A 21,379-nucleotide genomic window follows, 5' to 3' on the forward strand; every position below is an offset into this window, starting at 1 on the left:
TCAGAGCTGAAATACACCCTCTCTGTCCTGGTGTCCTTTCTCTAGCTGTGGCGCCTAAACGTACGCATCTGTTTTAGTACATATGCTCAGATCCTTTTGTTGGGTGAGTGAGCAAAAGAGTTCAGGATGTTAACATTGTAATCCACACATAAGTGAGCCTCGGAGGAGATTACAATGGGTCCGTGAACACACCACCGGATCCACAATGCACATCCGTATTGCGGATCCACTCTCAGCATGCGGTTCCTCCCGGATGTCATGCTGTTTGGTTAAACATGCAGGGAAAAAGCTTACCTTGCCATTAGTCGAGGAAAGCATGTCTGCGTCTTGTATATGCGTGTTTTTCTGTGTGTGTGGGTGTGTGTGTGTGTGTGTGTGTGTGTGTGTGGGGGCGTTTCCGTGTCGGCCGTACCTCCGTGCTGGTCTGGTTCTGACCCTGTGTGCTCCGGCCGCTCTGCGCCTCCACCTCTCCACCTGCCATCACTTTATCAATGTCCAGCGAGTCCATGCTGGACGCCGAGGCGCAAGCCGAATTCACGCTGGACCGCTGGGACGGCGCTTCCTGCTCGCTGACCGCGCCCACCGAGCCCGTCCGTCTGTGCTGCCCGCCGCCGGACGACCCCGACGAGGGACGCCGGAGCGTGGCGGAGGAGAAAGAGGAAGAGGAGGAGGAAGAGGATGATGAGGTCTGGCGCGCCGCTTCGTCCATGCTGAGAGAGGCCTTCTCCAGCTGGGAGGTGATGTCATCCAGGGAGATGTTGGAAGCCGCGGGGCGGGCGTTGAGGCTGCCGCCGCGCACGGTGTTGGCCGGCGACGCGCGGGTACTGCTACTGGTGCTCCCTGTCGGGGGAGACGAGGACAGCTCAGAGGGACCGCTTTCTAAATGGTGTGACGATATGGCCGCCACACGAATCATCAACTTTTTTAGGGACGCAGTAATGGTTTCTATAGAATATTATTATTGGTATTCTATAAAATACTACAAGAAGCACCATTGTAGGCAAACGGTTCAGCTGGACTACCTCCACTGCTTCCTCCCCCACTGGTGCCTGTGTGCTTGGTGCTGGCACTGCGCCCCCCAGGGGCCCGCTGCTGGCCTTTGTTCTGGCCACGAGATGAAGAGTTTGGTTTGGAAATGGTGTTGAGCTCCTGTTCAATAGTGCACAGGTCGGCCATCAGAGCATCCAGGTCCACCGTGTCGCCCTGATTCAACGCCTCTGCATGGAGTTAAGATAAGAAGGCACAGAGAAGGGGGATGGGTCATGTGATTTCTTTCTCCGGGGGCGGGGGATCTGTACTGTGAAATAGCGAAGACTCACCGTTTATGTTGTACATGGAGAAGCGGTAGGAGAAGTTGGCCATGTTGGTCTCCTGCCTGAGAGGAGGCTTCTGCAACGGTTTCTGGGGCTTGCCATCATCCAGACTCTGCAGAGCACGCCCGCACCCGCACACACACACACACACACACACACACACACACACACACACACACACACACACACACACACACACACACACACACACACACACACACACACAGGCAAAGGATGAGATCTACATATGCAAAAACCACACACATTCTGACCTCACAGGCAAAGCACCGGATCCAAGCAACCATGTCTGTCTGCTTGTGTGTACTCACACACGCAAACACTAACCTGCACGCATACACGTTACAAAAGTAGTGGTGGGAGGGGAGTTGCTAGGTTACAGTAAAGGGAGACAGGATTAGCAGTGTTAAGGTTGCTATGGATACATCCCTTTTCCCCCTGCTCCTCTACCTGTGTGCACCTATCTAGTAAACAATTTTTCATTTTGTATGTTTATGTGTGTTAACCTGTGTCAGCTTGTCCAGCTCTCCAAGCCAAGCTCCAAACATCTTGTCCAGATCCTGGTCCTCCTTATCGCTGTCCTCCTCCGCTCCGTGGTCCAGCTCATCGTCTGATACCTGCTCCATCTACACACACAAAAACAATGGTGGACGATCACATACATGTATTCAAATTCACACACTATCAGATCACACCAACGTAGCAGAAAGGATCTGAGAGAGAGAAAAAAAAAAAACTTCAGCTCAGCTCATGCAGACCGCACTGCCTGTTACCATGACAACTGCTCATGGACCCCTAGCGGTGGAGAGCACGTAGCGTCTCGTGTGCCTTTTCTCCACGCAACACCTCTACTTCCAGTTAGGGAACCAAAAGCCGGGGATGCTGACGGAGGACAGGAGGAGCTCAGCGCCTAAAATTGACGCATTGAGCTCCTTTGGAATTCTATAAACCTGCAGTAAAACCACTATTCTTGTGGTGCACCTGTGGAGAAGAATTCAATCAAAGCACACTTCAACACAATCAGGTGGCTTTTAATGGCAATATGGCGCTGTGTGAGTGAAGGGAGGTGCACCGTGCCGGTTGCAGGGAACCAGTTGTGTTGTGTCAAAGGTAATGACAGAGCTCCCTCTGCTGGACACAAAGGGAAGTGGTGTAACTGCAACATGAAGCCGTGTGTCTGGTTGACTCGGTTCCAGCAGCTCATATACTGTATATCCAGTATTGCATCAGAACAGTTGATGGCCTCTGCAAGGCATCTTGAAATGTAGGACGCTAAAAGGCGACAACGACCACAGGACTGAAATGAAATGGCCTGAATACAAGAGGCAACAGCAGACTGCCCAACCCTTTTTTAGTGTGGAAAATCAGGCACACGCAGGATTGCAGATGAGAAATCAGAAAATGAGTCCAATATGTTGCATCAATAACTGCGTCCCTCCCCCTTTCTTTATATAATTTCTAGGTCAGCTGGGCCCTCAAACTGTTTAAACAATCCGATACTATTACCCAAGCCTCGGGATAAATAAAGACACATGAATGCCAGCTCACATCCACAAGGGAGAATTTTGACCTCCAGTGGAAGTAAGGCACTGCTGAGTCACGCCTGCATAGCCAATAAATGTCAAATCAGAGAGTACAGCCTGACTCGCCCACTTAAGACAGCCCTGGTATTTCAGTTTCCCCCATCGATATTCTCAGGGTGCGTTAACCACACTGTATGGTGTCAGTCACCAGTGGGCACCGTAAAAAACAGGATTAACCCCCTCCGTCGAGCCCATGTTTAATCTAGAAAAATCTGTATGAGTGTGTGTGGCTTAATGTATGTGTGTGTGTGTTTTTGCATGTGTTTTAACCCTTTGTGTCCTTGAGAGCAATCAGAAAGTGATGTGTTGTTCTTGGGAAGCGATTAAAGGTGGCAAGGAAACAGCCTGCGATTGGCAAAGCAAACAGGACTATGACGGCTACGGCATTGAAAATTGTTCAGCTAAACACAAAAACACACACGGACACACTCACAAGTCGAGGGGCGCCTGTTTCAGAAGCCATCACATTCTTGACTGCACACATGTTCTGCTCCTTTAAGTCACCGTATGCAGTGCTTCAACAACATACACTCCCCCAGTCTCTTTTCCTATCGCAGCTTTTGTGTCTCTACAGCTGCGTTCATGAGCCAGAGCTGCCTCTAATGTGGATGCATGTGTCCATTACAGTGTTGATGATGGATAGCTTCCTGTTTTGGCGAGCATATCAAACACACATGGAGTTGTCATCTTGTCATGTAAGAGTGGGTATGTCAACAAAAACAAGTCCATCGAGAATGTGTGTATGTGTGAGAGAAATGATAACCATGCAATCATGAACGTGTGTGGGAGTCCGAACAGGAAATGGCCAGGATGTGCAGAATTCCTAATTTCCCTCATGGCCTGTTTTTGGCAGGAAACAGCAGCTGTCCTTCGGCTGATCTGCGGCACTTATTGGGGAGATGGGGGGGGGGGGAGGGGGTCGTCCTTCAGGGCAACCTAGTGGTGTACGAGAGTATACACAACAGTTGGCCGTCATTTGGATTAGATGGAGCCTTATTTTTTTCTATGTGGCGACCCTGAAAATTGCCGCACAGTCCTATCTGTTCGGGGATCCCCTGGTGGGACAAGGGTCTTCACGTTAAGGAGTGACATCATGGCTGGCCGCGCGTGCGGGCAGATAAGGAAGAGATAATGGCTCAAATCAAATGAGCTTGCGTTGACATTTACTCCCGGAGGTGCTTTCATATGTAAATACAGAAGCACGAAATGAGTCGGACTGCAGCGCAGACTTAAATAAACAGCTGTGTTTAAACAGCAATAAGCCTGGGGGCCTTCACAATGGCTCAAAACACACATATTTACACACACAGCAAAAATATAATATTAATATAAAAAGACGCACACGGACAAAAACAAAGAGCACTTTGAAAATAGCTCAGCAGCTGTCACTCCAGTGGAATCATCCGCTGCAGGTTTAAGTGAATTACCACCTGAGGCCCTGCTTTTAAGCTTATGGAGCATGACTTACAGAGGGAAGATGGGAGGAAGTTGTGTGTGTGTGTGTGTGTGTGTGTGTGCGTGTGCTACAAGCACATCATCGCAAGGCACACAACAGCCTTGGCCTTCTCGCTCCCTGATACTGCAGGGCCCCGCTCGCTTGTGAGATGAGCGTGACCAGCACTCATCTGGCTCCCGTGAGGGTTCGTTTGCTCAGAGGTCCGGGGTGAAAGGTTAAAAGGTCCGCCCAGTGGAATCTCCCTCTGCAGCCTTGGTTCTCTCTCTCTCTCTATCGGTTAAACACAGTTCCTGCCATCCCTGCCACTGCAGCGCCAGCAGATGAGGAATAAAGACAAGATGAAAAGTGTGTTCTGGGAAATCGGATCCCACTAAATCTCAGAGACAAGAGCAGCAAAGCTTCCGGTGCTGAGGCGGAGGAGGACTTGTCTATCTTTAGACCAAGTCGCTCACATAAGAGAGTGTCGAGAGGATTTGAAAAGGGAGCTCTATGAAAACTAGATGTAAAGTCGCTGAACAAAGAAGAGTCTTCAATAGATTACGACCAACTCTGAAACGACTCGGAACTTCCTGAATATTAATAGAAAGCGAGGCGTTCGGCAGGTTTTGAGCACACTCTCCCAAAGACTATGCAAACTTCACACAGTCAATTTGAGCAGACCTCCACCCTGAAACAAGATCCGGAGCGAAAGGCGAGAAAGAGAGGGGTGGAGGAAAAAGGCTGAAGAGAAAGCAACACAAGTATTTGGGCGTGGCAGGCGGTGTGCAACATGACATCATAGGTCAGCTTAGGTCTCTGTGGCTTGCTCATTCATTTTGGTTCACGTTTAACTGAGTTTGGTACACAGACGAGTCAGCATACTAGCTAGAGGCTTCAAGACATTGGTAAAGCTTGGAAAAAGCCAAATTAGCACACAGATGGTCTCCATATTGGTCCTAGAAATGTTCAATTTTTCTGGTAAAGTGCCATTTGTCCTGTTCCGAGCTGGCATTCGGACGTACATTTCCTCAGACATTTAAAGGGACAAATAAAAGCCTTTCATACTTCCATCAGACAGGAAATGGAAGGGCTGACTATTGCTGCGTAAACACTATTGCGGGCAGATACTCGTGCTGCGATGACGGCTGAGTGTCTGTTTTCCATCGAGCACTTCTAAACAGACTATTTTTGGACCAAACACTCACTACCGTGAGCTAGCGTTGGAAAAGAGGACCGCGGAGGTGAACGCAGCCGAGCATCAGCCCGTTTGGATCTCCTTTAAAAACACGGTATTACACACAAAGCCGCCGAGCCCTCCCAGCTTTTTTCCCCTCGATTGATCCGTGCGAAAGTAACTCTAGGCAAATACCAGACACCTTCATTCTAAATATATTCTCGACACGTCACATAATCCCACCAAAGCAAAGCAAACCCAAGAAGAAAGGGCGCGGAAGAGGACCGGGGATGGGCCTGGTAAATCAGCACCGCAATTATAGAAACTCAGGGAGATTTTATTGGGCTTTTGAGCCGTGGAGCTCGGCTGCGATTGTCGGGGGGGGGGGGAATTCATGAGAGTTTAGTGGGACACAAGCGCTCGTACTGAGAATAGCCCGCAGGGGGCAAGATGCAGACAAAGCTCCAACAGAGGGAACAGGGAAAACATTTAGCATACTGGTGGCTAGGAATAGCTGCAGTCATCCATCCTGACCACAATGGGGAGGGGGAATGTGTGTGAACAAAACAGCAGGAGAGACTGGAGCCTTATTTTGAAGGGGAAGCGGTGTGATTATTGGGTGTTTGAAGGGCCGTTAAGCGTAAGTGGGCACCTCATAGCTACGGGACATATTTTAATAGCAAAGACGCCGTCCGTGCCAGGAAGGTTGTGTATATAAACAATATTTTCATTTTAACACCCTGGAGATTCACTTCCTTGCCTGGATGAAAATGGGTGAAACTGAGCATAAACATCATGTTAAAATGAATGCTTTTCAATTCATTAAAAATCCTAGCATATGGCAGAATATTCCTTGGCATGACCGCTTTTCCTTCTCCCTTACTCATGTGAACCAATCATCTGGCGCTGCAGACTGTGAATCACCTCTTATGCACACACGTGTCTGATCGTCATTGGGGCCGTGAAATCCAGACATAAAACACAAACTTGAGTGTCAAGATATTGTAATGACATTCTGTGTCACAGTGAAACCGTTTATAGGGAAACACACACTTTTAACGCGTCTTATATACAGTATATGTGTGTGTGTGTGTGTGTGCGCGTCTGGACAGGCGTTAGACTGCAGATATCAAAAGGTTTCACACCCGCTTATACAACGATATCATGGTAGATGTGCGAGCATGTAGTAATGGTTATTTCAGAGCTTGTGTTTCCAGCGCAGTCTGCGGTTAATTGCTCACTTTTCCTCCCTTGGTTCTTCATGCACAGATGTTACAGCGGGAGAAGAGCGAACAAGAACAGAAACACACGTCCATGGGTCAAATACACGTTTTTGCAGGTTCGGCTAATGTACAAAGTCACACAGGGCCTGAACTGTAGAGAGCACTGGTGTCTGACGCAAAAAATGACATAACAATATAATGAGATATGTAGGGTGAATGCATCCTCCAATGGTCTAATGATTGTGATTAGGTTTTAGGGAGCAGAATAGAAAATGGATGGGAAGCAGAACTTTACATGTATACACTATGAATATGACAAACAGCTGACATTTGACACCGGCGATGGTGGCGTTTTGCATCAATTTTCCCTCAACATTAAAATCAAGATAACAAAATGCAAATATGACACCTATATGAATGCACTCGATAGCCAGAGCTAAATAGAGTTTTTCTCTATGAGGCGAGGCGGGGGGAGGGGAGGGGACAATGAATAGGTACAATGATGGAGGGAGGGAGCCGGCTATTAGATGGTGAATAAAGGGGAGGCCCTTATGGCCAAAACAAACTGCTTCAGTGTCATTAGTCAAGCACAACAGAGGGGAGGAACTCTCTCACACACACACACACACACACACACACACACACACACACACACACACACACACACACACACACACACACACACACACACACACACACATATATATATGGATCCACTAAACACACTCAAGCTCAGTGAAGCGCAACACTCTGGCTTATACGGCCAATTATGAAAAAAGGGCAAAGAAAGGGACCAGGGACCGGGAGGGAGGAAAGAGATGAGGGGGGTGTCAGAGGTGGACAGATGGAGAGTGAGGTGGAAAGACTTGGAAGGAGGGGGGGGGGGGCAGATAGAAAGAACAGGAACAACTCAAAACAGGGAATGAGAGGTGGAAGTGCAGAGTCACGCTGGTGTGGGCGGCATCATCTATTTGAGCGGCCGTCGCCACGGCAACACACGTGCACATCTCCCCGTCCCCGCGTCAGTCTACAATTCGAGCAGCACACAAGCGTCGATCAGTCTGTTCTCGTCTTATTTGTCTCCCTCTCCCTCCTCCGGGCAGTTGTCACACCCTCCCTCCCGCACGCAAACACACACCCCGACCGAGGGTGTGTCCGCCTCCCTGCTTCCTCCGGGGCAGTGCTCCAAACGTGAAATCAATAGTCTTGTCCCTGCCTTTGGGAGGCTGGGTTACATCCACACACACACACACAAACACACACAGGGGGCTCAGGTGGTCCGCTGCAGTGGGCTCACACCGTTTTAAACATGATGCATCACTGCTGCAGCAGACAACTGAGGCGGGCCCGCTGGGAGGCAGAAGCTGGACATTAAAAAGAGGCACTCCTCCTCAAAGACAAGAGCCAACTGCTTGGGGGAAGCACACAAGTTTTTTTTTTTTTAAAGGAGCTGCAACGCTGTGAAGTCGCTCTTCAACTGGCGGTTTTCTTGTGCTGTTGCTGAGTAACGCTAAATGTGTAGCACACGAAGGACCTGCTGTAACGGATTTAGATGACTGGATTGCGGTTGTATCTAGGAGACAGGAGAACATGGTGGTCAAATACTTCAGACCAGAGTTTCTGCAGGGTTCACATTTTAAATACCCGTGCAACACAGTCGGATCGACCAAAGTAGGGAAGTATGATGGGAAACCAGAACGAACCTTGAATTATTTAGTATTTTGACTCTACATTTGTTCTGTACTTCCCAGCAGTATGCAAGTATGCATATATATACACTCACCGGCCACTTTATTAGGTACCCCCTGCTAGTAACGGGTTGGACCCCCTTTTGCCTTCAGAACTGCCTCAATTCTTCGTGGCATAGATTCAACAAGGTGCTGGAAGCATTCCTCAGGGAGTTTGGTCCATATTGACATGATGGCATCACACAGTTGCCGCAGATTTGTCGGCTGCACATCCATGATGCGAATCTCCCGTTCCACCACATCCCAAAGATGCTCTATTGGATTGAGATCTGGTGATTGTGGAGGCCATTTGAGTACAGCGAACTCATTGTCATGTTCAAGAAACCAGTCTGAGATGATTCCAGCTTTATGACATGGCGCATTATCCTGCTGAAAGTAGCCATCAGAAGTTGGGTACACTGTGGTCATAAAGGGATGGACATGGTCAGCAACAATACTCAGGTAGGCTGTGGCGTTGCAACGATGCTCAATTGGTACCAAGGGGCCCAAAGAGTGCCAAGAAAATATTCCCCACACCATGACACCACCACCACCAGCCTGAACCGTTGATACAAGGCAGGATGGATCCATGCTTTCATGTTGTAGACGCCAAATTCTGACCCTACCATCCGAATGTCGCAGCAGAAATCGAGACTCATCAGACCAGGCAACGTTTTTCCAATCTTCTATTGTCCAATTTCGATGAGCTTGTGCAAATTGTAGCCTCAGTTTCCTGTTCTTAGCTGAAAGGAGTGGCACCCGGTGTGGTCTTCTGCTGCTGTAGCCCATCTGCCTCAAAGTTGGACGTACTGTGCGTTCAGAGATGCTCTTATGCCCACCTTGGTTGTAACGGGTGGTTATTTGAGTCACTGTTGCCCTTCTATCAGCTCGAACCAGTCTGGCCATTCTCCTCTGACCTCTGGCATCAACAAGGCATTTCCGCCCACAGAACTGCCGCTCACTGGATGTTTTTTCTTTTTCGGACCATTCTCTGTAAACCCTAGAGATGGTTGCGCGTTAAAATCCCAGTAGATTAGCAGTTTCTGAAATACTCAGACCAGCCCTTCTGGCACCAACAATCATGCCACGTTCAAAGTCACTCAAATCACCTTTCTTCCCCATACTGATGCTCGGTTTGAACTGCAGGAGATTGTCTTGACAATGTCTACATGCCTAAATGCACTGAGTTGCCGCCATGTGATTGGCTGCTTAGAAATTAAGTGTTAACGAGCAGTTGGACAGGTGTACCTAATAAAGTGGCCGGTGAGTGTATATATACACACACACACACACACACACAGACACACACACACACATATTGAACTCTAACTTTTGCATAGCCCTCTGGTCAACAGTTAACTAAACAGATACAGATTTCATCATTCATTTTTTGTCTTGGTTTAGCAGAACAACAGGTGTACATCTACCACCTGTTAGGGAATACAACCCACAGTAGTAGGACACTGTGCAAGCAACACATGCCCAACCACACACACACACACACACACACACACACACACACACACACACACACACACACACACACACACACACACACACACACACACACACACACACACACACACACACACACACACACAGACACGGATATCCCGTCTGAAGAACACAGTCATACTGCAAAACGCCAGCATGCTGTACCTAAAGGCAAAGAGAAATGCACACAGCAGCTGGGAATGTCTTCCTCTGTGCGCGTATGGCGTTTCCTATCTCCCCCTTCTGCTCCCCCCTCAACTCCCCCCTGCAGCTGGCCCCTGATTGGCAAATGATGAAACGCTTCTTATTATCTGAATTCAAAGCAACTGTCCCAAGCGGTGTTTTTCAGTTTTTCGTCAAATCAGTGGTATCCCCCCCTCCCCCCCCCACCTACGCAACCTCCATTATTCCTGCCATCCTCTTGTTTTCGGATTTCACACACACACACTCACTTATTTTGACATTGTCTCAAGGACGGCCCGGAGTGACGACTGTCCGCTGCATCAATGAAACAGTAGCCATGGCAACCACATCACAGAAGGACAATGTCATATTAATCGGGGCGCTGCATGTAAACGTTGAAGCTTGACACTGACACACAGTCACCCAACACAGTCACAATAAACCCCTCTGACACACAAGCATCCCGACTTCCTGGAACAGTTTGAGTCCAGGGGAGCAAGCTTCCTCCTCTGAGCCTCGGGCTCCATCACCTCTGCTGGGGTCCCAGTTTCAAACTCGGCTTCCTTCCACATCCGCACCGCTGGTCTTTTTTGAAACACATTGCAGGTTTGTAATCCCATAACAGGAAAATAATTCAGTGAGTGTCTGGGACTTTGTCCATTCAAATTCCACCCTGTCAGTGTTTTCTAGACATGTTTAAATACTTTGTTAAGCTGACCACTTACAGTTGTTCCCTACAGCCGTTATGGTGCACTTTTATTTCTCCAATTCAAGTTGAGGGGAAAAATGTCATCTGTCATCTGACAGAAAGGCGGTATTATTAACGGTAGAAAAATAAACCTGGGGGCACACGTGTGCGCGGTCATGTGTGCGTTACATAATGCCCAGAGTCACAGAGCCCAAACGACACGGTGGCCATCCCTTGTGCAACTACGAGTGGAAACACTGAGCCTCTGGGTTGCAAATTCAACGCAGATCTGTGATAGTGAGAGAATGAAAGGCTCAGTGTGAGAGGCAGCGGCTCTTTGCTAGCGACCGCAGCGCAGTCAACCTCACATGGTTCCACTTTAGCCTGGAGTCATCTCCTTCGGCGAGGACGACTCTCCGCCGGCGAGATCCTCCGAGGCTCGACTGCTTTTTCATTTGGCTTTGATTTACATGGCTCTCTGGCGAAGGCTTTTAGGGGGGGAGGGAGGTGAGGGACGGGGGGGGGGGGGTGTGAGGCCTTGCTCTCTCTCCACCCGCTCTGGAATTACCTCTTTTTATTACAAAGACACAAAAACCACTCTGTCAACTTGGGACTCCGCTCGGGGGGGGGGGGGGAAATGGCAACAGGCGGTAGCTGCTTTGGGCATACGGGGGCCGCGATGACAGCCGGCGTTCGAGACCACCTTAAACACAACTTCCCCCGGCAGCCTCCTACAGCAGCAGCTTGTCAAAAATAATAGTCTCCGTGGCATTCGAGCGCCGCGAAGCTTACTGGCAGCAAAGTCAACAGCGTTTTCTCTTTTTTTCCCGCAGAGGTAGCGATGGCCCCATTTACTCTCTCCAGCTTACCTCTGAAGTGGCATTCGCTCTTTCCTACTGAGGTGAAAGGTCAGACAAAACCACCAATCCACCCCACTCCGCGTTATCTACTGGAAATTAGGGGGGGGGAAGAAGAGGAAGAATAAAATCTATCAGATGTGATTTAGGGTCTATTTTTGGGACTAGTAGCAAAGCGCCGTCCAGGGTCAAATGGCAAACTTATAGATCGTTTGTCCCCTCTGCACTGCAGTAGAATTCAGAGACCTGGCAGCCGGCAGAGCTCGAGGAAGGCAGATTTCACCGTTACAAGAATGCAGGGGATTAACGGAGTGTGCCTGAGCGGGAGACTTAACTAGGCACGGACACACATGACATGCACAGCGAGAGAGGAACTTATCGCAGGAGCTCTGAAAGCAATCAAGCGCGGCTCTTCTCCCTCCGCCACAAACTGTCATTACCGCCGGGGATTAAGAACGTGACATTTGAGCTCATCGGAAGCCTTCTTCGTATCACAGCGCGCGCACACACACACACACAGCCGACGTAATGAGCACGCTAACGATGTCACGATATGAGTCAGAGCACAACTCTAAACTGTGCTCAAAATCTTACTTACTACTCACTGTGAGTAAACTGTGAGTAAACGGCTTCAGCGATGCTGAGCGCGCGAAAAAAGAACTCGGCACTCACTGCATACTCGTGACCCCCCCCAAACCCTATTTCATACAAAACAATGGATGCTGAGCCACAGCCTGGTCATAGTGTTGGTTGTAGGTCATGAACATGCTGAGCTGGCTGTGACATTTCCAAGCTATGATTTGGTCACAATGTGTATTCACTGTGTGTGTGTGTGTGTGTGTGTGTGTGTGTCAGGCAGGGAGCTGATTTCGTGGCTGCCTGCCTACTGGTAAAGCGCTCCCCTCCTCGGCTTCAGCTGTTCCTCGGTTCTTCTACACGCCACCTGTTGTTCGAGTAGACCTCTCGTCACCAGCTCCTCGCGTCCGTCATCCATCCGTATGTGCGCGCATGTCCAGGAAAAAAACCCATCTCCGCGGTGTAATTTGCCCGCGGTTAACGTGTGATCTCACTGAGTCAACACGAGGCCATTAAGCAGGTGTGGCAGTGACACACGGATAGTTGCAGCTGCGGGGGGGGAACACAGTCGCTCCAGTCACAACAGCACGCGGGGGGTGGGGTGGGGGGGTGGGGAGAGGGGGCAGCTGCTCCGATGCCGGGACAAAAGGCCTGGCCCTGAGGCCAACAATAGCAGCTTCTGATCAAAGAGGAAAACCATTTGTCATTTTAAAAAGAGACACTCACTCCTCTCATATATTTATGGATGCTATACCTCCAGCTATATAGAGAAAGATGCCCTGGAAAATATATTGTCCCTCATTACTGGACATTTTAAAAACACACCACTGCCTAAAAAATGGGTGTTGTGTGTCAGTGGCTTACGCTTAGTTGCGATACAACAGCATGCCGAGGGGAAAACACATGGTCCAATGTAGTGGACACAGGTGTGTCCTTGTCCACCCACACTCCCTTCCATTAACAGTAATCCTGCGGGGCAGTTCATTTCCCGTCGGGGCAGGAAGTGGGAAGGAGGGCAGGGCACTGTACGAGCAGGGGTGATGGTGATGTCAGAGCAGGAAAAGAAAGACGGGAGTGTTGTCGGGGAAGTACAGCAAACGAGTAAGAGGGGGAAGAGCTAAGGGCAGCGGACGGTGCATGTCGGCGTGTATGTGAGGAAAATGGGCTTCATAACACTGTTAAAGTACTTCCTTGGATGTGGATTTAGAGTCTAATAATGGTTTTACGACCTCACACTGAATGTCAGTTGTCTCATTCGTTCACAAGGATTACAAGTTGGGAAAGACTACGCTCTTCTCATCCAATAAACAAGCTTTTTTTTTAATTGAACTAGAAACATCTCTTATATAATATGTGACCAGGAAGGCCCTGGTAGCTCAAACAGGATTTTTCTGGCACAGCACCACATAAGAGAACAATGTCTTAAACGGCCTTAAAAATACGACTTTGTGGTTGAATCAACATCTCCCCTCTTCTCTTCAGAAAACACTCCCTTAATGAAATCATGAGATCGGTACAGCAATGGCTTTATTGATCAGAAACACCCAACAGCATCTCAATCTGTTCTCAGAAAGAGATGAGGGCTTAGCAGTGACCCTGAGTCAGGTGACAAAGCCGATCCTCGCCGGCAAGCTGCATCGATCAGGGTCAGATGGTAAAACATCCTGCGGGCGAGACCCTTGTTCCTCAGATGACGTGTTCGCTGGTCAACACCAGACGGTTTGGCTCAAGGGCCTCATGTTGACTTTTAAAAAGTGCCCCTCTACAGTGTTCAAAGGCCAAAGGCCTGACAAGCTGGGGTCTTTGCACCGAGGGCCAAACAAACGACCCTGGTCACGGCGCTGTCGAGCCGACCTTCCACTATCGTCTCACGACCACCTTAATAAGTAATCGCGGCGATGTCTGGTTGCGATTACGAGGAGCTGATCTCCTCTCCTCAGTCGGATTTTCCACGGCCATTGCAGGCGAGGCACTCGGCTTCGGGAGAAACCACACATGGTGGGAATTATGGAATAATGCTGTGTCAGGAATGTTCCCACGATGGCCAGTGGGATCTGGTGCAGGACCCAGTGGCTGGCCGGCCGCCAGCAGGGTTTATGGGTAATATAACACACACATTCGGAGTTAGATGCTCAAATGCCTCTGTGTGTTCCTCCTGTTGTTGGATCGAGGGTAAGCCTGTGTGTGCAGCGGTTTCGTTTTGACTGCAACGCTCATCGTTAGCGCGGCACGCTCAGACAGAACACCTCCCCCTCGTTGACGCCAACAATCTCGCCGACAGCATCGGGAGGGTAAAGGTCAAGCCATGAGACTCCAAAACAGGCCGGCGGGCCATCGGCGCAGCCTCAGGGCCAGTCGCGCCGCCAGACCTGGGTGGCTGACCTCGGATCCAGTCGCTTGCCCGTGTGCCGCGTGGGCCAAAATAATCGGGAGTCACTAGAGAGTGAAGATCAGTGGAGCAGAGAGAGATCAGCAAGCTACTCAGCCACTAACGTAACCCAGAGAGCCATTCGATAGCGGCTCGGTCTGCCAGGGTATTTCGTCGGTGGGATTTAGCTAAATGCACCCACATAAGTGCAGAAACACACACACACAGAGCTCTATTTTGCGAGATTAAGCCTGCATGTTTGAGTGACTGTCAAGGGATTCTCTTGCGAAAAAATGTGTCAATCCGCTTCTACTGCAGCGACTGTTTCACTCGGGTTTTCTCTGCATCCCTTTTTAGGTGACCTACAGTTTTTAGGTCACTGACTTGAAACTCAGTGTCCTCCCTGAACCCTGGCGTAAAAAAAAAGAAAAGGAAAGGCCGTACAGTTAACGAGACGCACTGGCTTGAAGTGAGAAAACAGAAAGAAAAGGTGCAACTTCCAGGTCTTGGCAGAGTGAACTGAAGAATGACCTCAGTGTTTCCAAGCAGTGGTATTTCACATGACATCAGCAGCGCTGAAGAACATTTCACCGACTCTCACGGACCTCCCTCTCCCTCTCCCAAATCCTCCATCTGATGCTTCTTTCCCTTCACACCCTCCCTCTCTTTATTTGTGTGTTGTGGATTCGCTGGGGACCTGGCAGTGTGTGGGGACCCCTCGTGGCTCTTTGCCCTGGGGTGTCATGGAAGGGGGGGCCCAGACCAGGGCGTGCTGCACACCGACCGCCCGGGAAGTGTAGCTACTTCTAACAGACATGAGGTGGGGGTAGTTTTTATGATTATGGGGGAAAAGTAGGCTAGAGTGCATATTTAATGGAGAAAAACACGCCATTTCAGTTTGTAAACCGCTGGTTTGTGGGTTGAACTGAACACAGAAACATTTGAAACATTTGAATAATATACGAGGGAGCCTGTTTTGGCCTTCAGTTCAGCGCTTGCATGCAGTGCAGCTGGATCCCTAAGACTGCCACAGAGGATAACTAGTTAAACCCAGTGCACCCTCAGGTCTGGGATCTAATTCATATACGTGGCGCGATTGTTTGTCCCAGTGGCTCAGGCCAAACGCTGCTGGTTTTAAAACCACACAAGACCCTGCCAACACAATGTGAGGCTAACTCGGGGACCAAGCGTTGCACAATGGTGTGAGTGAGACTGGGCGCGTTTAACATCGCATGATCTGCTGCAAAGAGCCGGCCGGTTCTTCCAATTCAATTAGGGAGGCGTGCGCAGCGGAGAAAGCAATGCAAAGAGCAGGACATAAATCCCACTTTCTGGTTTCACATCTGCATTTTGCACCAGACGGATCAAACACTGCAGAGGTCGATATTGCCCATTCTTTAATGCAGCCTCCAAGTTGCACTTTGTGTGCTCCTGCCTTTGGCATCCATCGATGTGTCCCGTGGCGGCGGCTTTTCTCTGGACTTGGTGCCGGGTTTCATGGGCAGGTGGGGTGGGGAGAGAAAATACGGTACCCCACAACTCACTGACCCGCTCTGCGTTCCGCTGGACCTCCAGCTGAGGACTCCCACTGGGATGAGATTCCCGTTCCCCAACCTTGGATGCTGAGATCAGTATCGGGGGGGGGGGGGGGGGGGGGGAATTTCCCTGACGGTGTGCAGCTTAACTTAAAAGACAGGTGTGCAAAAAAAAAAAGCACAGCAAAGGGGTGTGCACTTCAACAAAGACTGCTCACCCTTTTGGAATGGAGCAGACCATCTGTAATACAGTAGAGGGAGTGGGGGAGGACGGGGGTCGTGAGGACCAGCCACCTGCCAGCGTCAAAGTCACACTGATTAATAGCTGCCTAAGCTGCTTAAACACGTGACACAGTGAACGAGGTAGCGCACAAAAGGCACAATTAACGGCTGAACAATCAAGTATTAAAGCAGATCAAATGAAATAAAAGGAAAATGGGTCACGGAAGAAGTGGTGTGGCAATGAAGACCAACTGTTACGAAGTTTAATATCTGGACCCGATTAATTACATCTGATTACAAAAGAAGTATCTTTATGGAAACACGCTGTTGCTCTTAAAGAGAAGGCTTATTTCCAAACCCACAATATTGCACAGTAAAAATAAGGAGGAAGCCATATAAACTAAGGCAGAGTTAATAGTTTCTCCAATTACAGTCTCTTCAGACTGAGAATGAATAATACAGAGCCACGTAAAAGTAACTAAAAAGGGGATTTTTCCTTCAAGCATGCACGTCCCACCAGGACTGACCCGTACTAAAAATGGGAGAACTCGTTCACCCAGTGGCACAGATATGAAAATGCGCATGGTAATCCAGCCGAGGAACTATCCCTGCCGTCTTCATGCAGCGCCGCGGCACCTAACGGAGACCGAGATCGCCCGTGGCCCTGAGAGGAGAGGCCAGTGTCCTCCTTCTGTCCGCTCTGATCAGCGTCGCAGCCGGGGAGCGGCGGCAGCACCGTCCACGCCTCCTTCTGACACACCTTGCTGTTTTTTTTCCTCCTCCACATCCCCCCTCCTCGCTGTCGACCACGTCGAGAGCACAGATGTCCATCATCGCGATGGAAAAGGCTACATTTGGATTCAGAACAATTAATTTCCTAAAATAGAGGCCAGGCGATAAATGTCTGCGAGTGCGTAGGAAAAGGCCGACAGGAAGGGCAGCTCTCGTTTGGGGCGCGGTGGAGAATTTTGCCGGGCTACAGGCGGGCGAGGAGGCCATTTGTCTTTGTTTCCAAATGGCAGGGGCAGCTGCAACCAAAGGTCAGCAAATTGTTACCAGAACAAGGCCCTATAGAGGCTGAGGGACCACGTGCCTGTGACAAGAGGTTGTGGGAAGGGCGGGTGGGGGGGGGGGGGGGGGGCGACAAACCCAGGTGGAACGACACATACACACACTTTCTCCCACTCGCGCCTGTTGTCATGTGTGGCATGTCGTTTGGCCTTAAGGAGCCAGGGCGCCGACGCAGCAGGTGGAAGTTTATTCGCGGGCCTCCTGGACCCCCGAGCCAGGGTACCCTCCAATCAGTGTCACTATCAGGTTACAACCCCCACCGCCCCGCCCGCTCCAGGGTCTCCGACAGAAGTGTAGCGTTTGAAGTGGCATCCTCCCACCCACAAACCCCCCGGGGGGGGGGGGGGGGGGGGGGGGGGTAACACAAGCTGGGTAAACTTACTCCCCAACCTCCATCGCCACCTTGTAACCACCATCTCTGGAGCTTTTGTGCAGTCCTGTGCCCAGGGACATCTGTGGATGGGTGAGTGATGGGGAGGGGGGCACCCGCGTGCACGAGACGCGAACAAAAACACACCCACACACACCCACAGGGCTCATGGGATCATTCCTCAAGCCCAAAATGTATTTGACAACTGTTTTTCTTATTTAATCAACTCGATTTTCAATCAACTAAAAACAGTGGGATGGAGGGAGAAGAGCAGAAGAGCTCTTTTTTTTATCCCTTTGGATGTATGAGGAAACTGTGTTTCTCGTTATGCGTTTTGAACTCTTCCAATGTATATAGTGCTTCTCTCCCTCGGGGTTTCTTTCCAACAGCCTCCAGACTAAAATCCCTTACATGCCCTTTAAAACAGGAGCAGCCCAATGACACGCTCTCTTCTAACATGTGTTTTACCTCTGTGGCTGGAAATGTAATCCACGACTGAGCTGTCTGCCACACTGCCCGACTCTGAAGTCTCCGAAACAACTTCCATGACCTTTTATGTTGTCGATGTATTTTGCAGCAATGCCATCAATTTTTAAGAATAAAAACTTGTTTTTTGGCATAAATAAATCATGGCAATAAAACTTAAAGGAGGTGACATGCCTCTGACTACGACGTCAACACTCCCGGTTCAAGTGGAGTAAAGAATATGTCCCCAAAAATGTTCCGTTCCACATTGCTGTTTGATCACAAAAGTTGTTACATTAGTAAAGTGACACTATAAAAATACAAATCTGTCCTCTTCTGCGTCCATGGCTGGACAGTAAGTGACATCTGATTCCACCAAACTCAAAAAAACAATATCACAAGCCTAAAGAGCTGGGCCCGAGGGGGGGAAGCGATCAGGAGGCCCGTTAACTTGCATTGTAAGCAAACGGGCTGCATTGTTGCTGCAATGTCTCCATGCAGAGAATCAAACGTGGTCCTAGTCTGGCGCTCTGCGGATGCAAATCAAGCGTGCCTTAAGGACATAGACGGCCCATTATAATGCCTCTGTGGGGGGGGGGGGAATAAAAGCCCCGGCCAAGTGGCCTTTTTTTCACCAGTGTTTGTTTGTTTTGTGTATTTAACCCTGGACACAAGAGATACAGTTGAAAAAAAGATTGTTTTTAAAACAGCTGGCCTTGTCTGGCCTTGGTGGTGTAAATAACACTCACAGGGGGATGTTTATTGGATGTAAAAACCCTTGGGCCCATATGGTAGCCGGCCAGGCTGTGGCATGGCGTGCAGCCCCTCTACAAGTGACCTTTGAACCCCACTGTGAATGGTGTGGGAGAGGGTGGAGGGTAGACCTTAGCTTTTTTTTTATCTTCAACGTTAATGTCTGACTCACACAAACTTGAGAGGGGGTGAGGGGGAGTACCAGCAGTCAAGAGCCAAGTTCCACCGTCCGGACAAATGGAGATGCAGTGGATGCTGGTATTAAATATGATTAAGAGAAAGAGAACGTCACGTTTAGGTAAAGGACTTCACCGTCGGCCATAACCGGCAGCTGGTCGCCTCTCCTCCCGTCAAAACAGGGTGGAGACCGTGCCACCCCCACTCCCACTCCCACCTCTCCCCGGTCACATGCAGGAGGGTAGGACACGGATCGGGAGAGAGAATACCTCCCCGCGAAAGGGCTCGGTTCCGGCGACATAGCGGACAAACCTGCATCGTAACAATGGGCTTGGGCCGGCCTCCGCGTTCAGAAAACGAGCGTTTTCTCCCAGTCGGCCCGAACGCAGCACGCCCTTTCTACCCAAGAAAAGGGGGTTGTTCAATGGCCGCACACAACCCCCCCCCCCCCCCCCCCCCCCCGTCTTACCCCCTAATTAGACCCCCTGCCACACAACACAGACTTTTAGGTAAGAACACATTCGCAATGTGTTGTAACCAGCCGGTAGTGCTCGTGTAATAGCAGTGAGGTGCAGTAGAGCAACTCCCTCCTCTCCCGGTCTAGGATGGGCTGGCATGACACACTGTCTTTCATTTAGAATTGACAGCACTCTCTAAATACAAGGAAAGGGAGGGGATGGGAAAACCTGTTGAATAGTTAACACGTACGTAGAATGAAGAAAAAAAAAACGCTTACAATTCAAGTCGGATTCACAAAGAAGATCCTCTCTTCTCCTGCTGTTCTCCAACGGGAGAGCGAAGACCGCCGACCTCGGGATGGGGGGGGTAGAATAAAAAAAAAACCTTCTGGTCCGTGTAGTTATCTGTTTAAAAGACGAATCTAGCGAAAAGAAAACTGCCCCGTTATCCTCATGTTTTCACACGCTGCCTCGTCTACACGCTCTCTCTCGTTCCCTTTCCCATTCTTCTCTGCCGGAGCTGCCGAGGACGCACGCTGCGCGTCTCCGTCGTTTCCTGTCCAGCCCAGAGCCCAAAGCTGCATTCAGGGCCCGTCGGAAATATTTCACACCTTGGTCGATTGGCAAGAATAATAATTACCTAGCCTAATGATAGAGTCGGGGAATAAATACACACTGCGTAGTGTCTTACTCGAGTTGAACCAAACACTTATTATCGGTCAGTTTTCTTAAGATTAATTATTATATAAATACAAATACCCGTGAAAGGAGGAGTCCTGGAGAAACTGTGAAGGCAGCATCAGTACCACTAGCTAGTACCAGAGTGATGATAGTGATAATAATATTTATGATGATATTACCAATCATGTTAATGATAGTAAATATATAGTACAGTCATAATTTATATTATAACATCAATAATAACAATTAACATGTTACAGTGGTTATTGCTGATGCTGTCCTAAAGCCACCCTCGCCAGACAAAAGGGACTTCCAGATTAGGAGACTATTGCATGTTATCCATATGGACACATGGCATTACTAACCCGTCAATCCCCCATCATCCATTTTCTGTATCAGAATTACAGACAACATTTTTAAAATGCTATAATCCCCATTTCACAATCCCTTGAATCCGACACCATGCGTTGCCACACAAGGTCAGTATTTCCCTCCGTTGTGTGGTCTCTAATCCATTTTCTGGGCAGTTAAATGTGTATAGAATGGGAAAATGAATTGAGACAAAGTAATAGTAATATTTTTTTATTACATGTATTTTTCACTTTATTTTCCTGGTTTGTAGCGCGGGCTGATTGAAAGGTAATACTTTGTCGCCCCGCAGCGGACACTTAAAGCTACAGCACTCTCCACTCAATACTATTCTGTCGACAGAGCGATTGTTTTTTTTTTTTCAATCAAAGCTTACAAACTTGTGGGATGGAATTACTTTCTCATACAGCTTCCTCGCTGACGTATGTTGACTATGACTCATACAGTGTAAATTCGGTCTGTGGGCCTCCTTTGTTTTTGTTTTTTGTGTGAAAAAAGGCCACTTTGGCACTCAAACAAATGTCACCACTAAATATGTGTTTTCTGCCTCTCATAGTGCTAGACCGTTGCAAATTATACACTGGGTCATTGCACTTGAAGTCACTCCTTCCACTTCCAACTGTGGCTGCAACATAACAC

The 21,379-nt window shown here is 49.2% G+C and overlaps 1 protein-coding gene across 3 annotated transcripts in view; it reads right to left on the reverse strand.

Moving 5' to 3' along the window:
* raph1b (Ras association (RalGDS/AF-6) and pleckstrin homology domains 1b) overlaps positions 1-20,277 on the reverse strand; it is a 33,149-nt gene extending 12,872 nt beyond the window's left edge. For all 3 annotated transcript variants that reach the window (XM_062561385.1, XM_062561384.1, XM_062561383.1), the window contains exons 1-5: positions 19,969-20,277; positions 1,838-1,957; positions 1,320-1,425; positions 1,023-1,217; positions 413-840 (exon numbers count right to left, since the gene is read on the reverse strand). In XM_062561385.1, the coding sequence (XP_062417369.1) occupies positions 413-840; positions 1,023-1,217; positions 1,320-1,425; positions 1,838-1,957 (849 nt within the window). In that variant the 5' untranslated portion in view covers positions 19,969-20,277. The remainder of the gene's footprint in view (positions 1-412; positions 841-1,022; positions 1,218-1,319; positions 1,426-1,837; positions 1,958-19,968) is intronic.
* Positions 20,278-21,379: the final 1,102 nt, after the last annotated feature.

The sequence above is a fragment of the Pungitius pungitius genome, chromosome 3, assembly GCF_949316345.1.
Source record: "Pungitius pungitius chromosome 3, fPunPun2.1, whole genome shotgun sequence".
Lineage (NCBI taxonomy): Eukaryota > Metazoa > Chordata > Actinopteri > Perciformes > Gasterosteidae > Pungitius > Pungitius pungitius.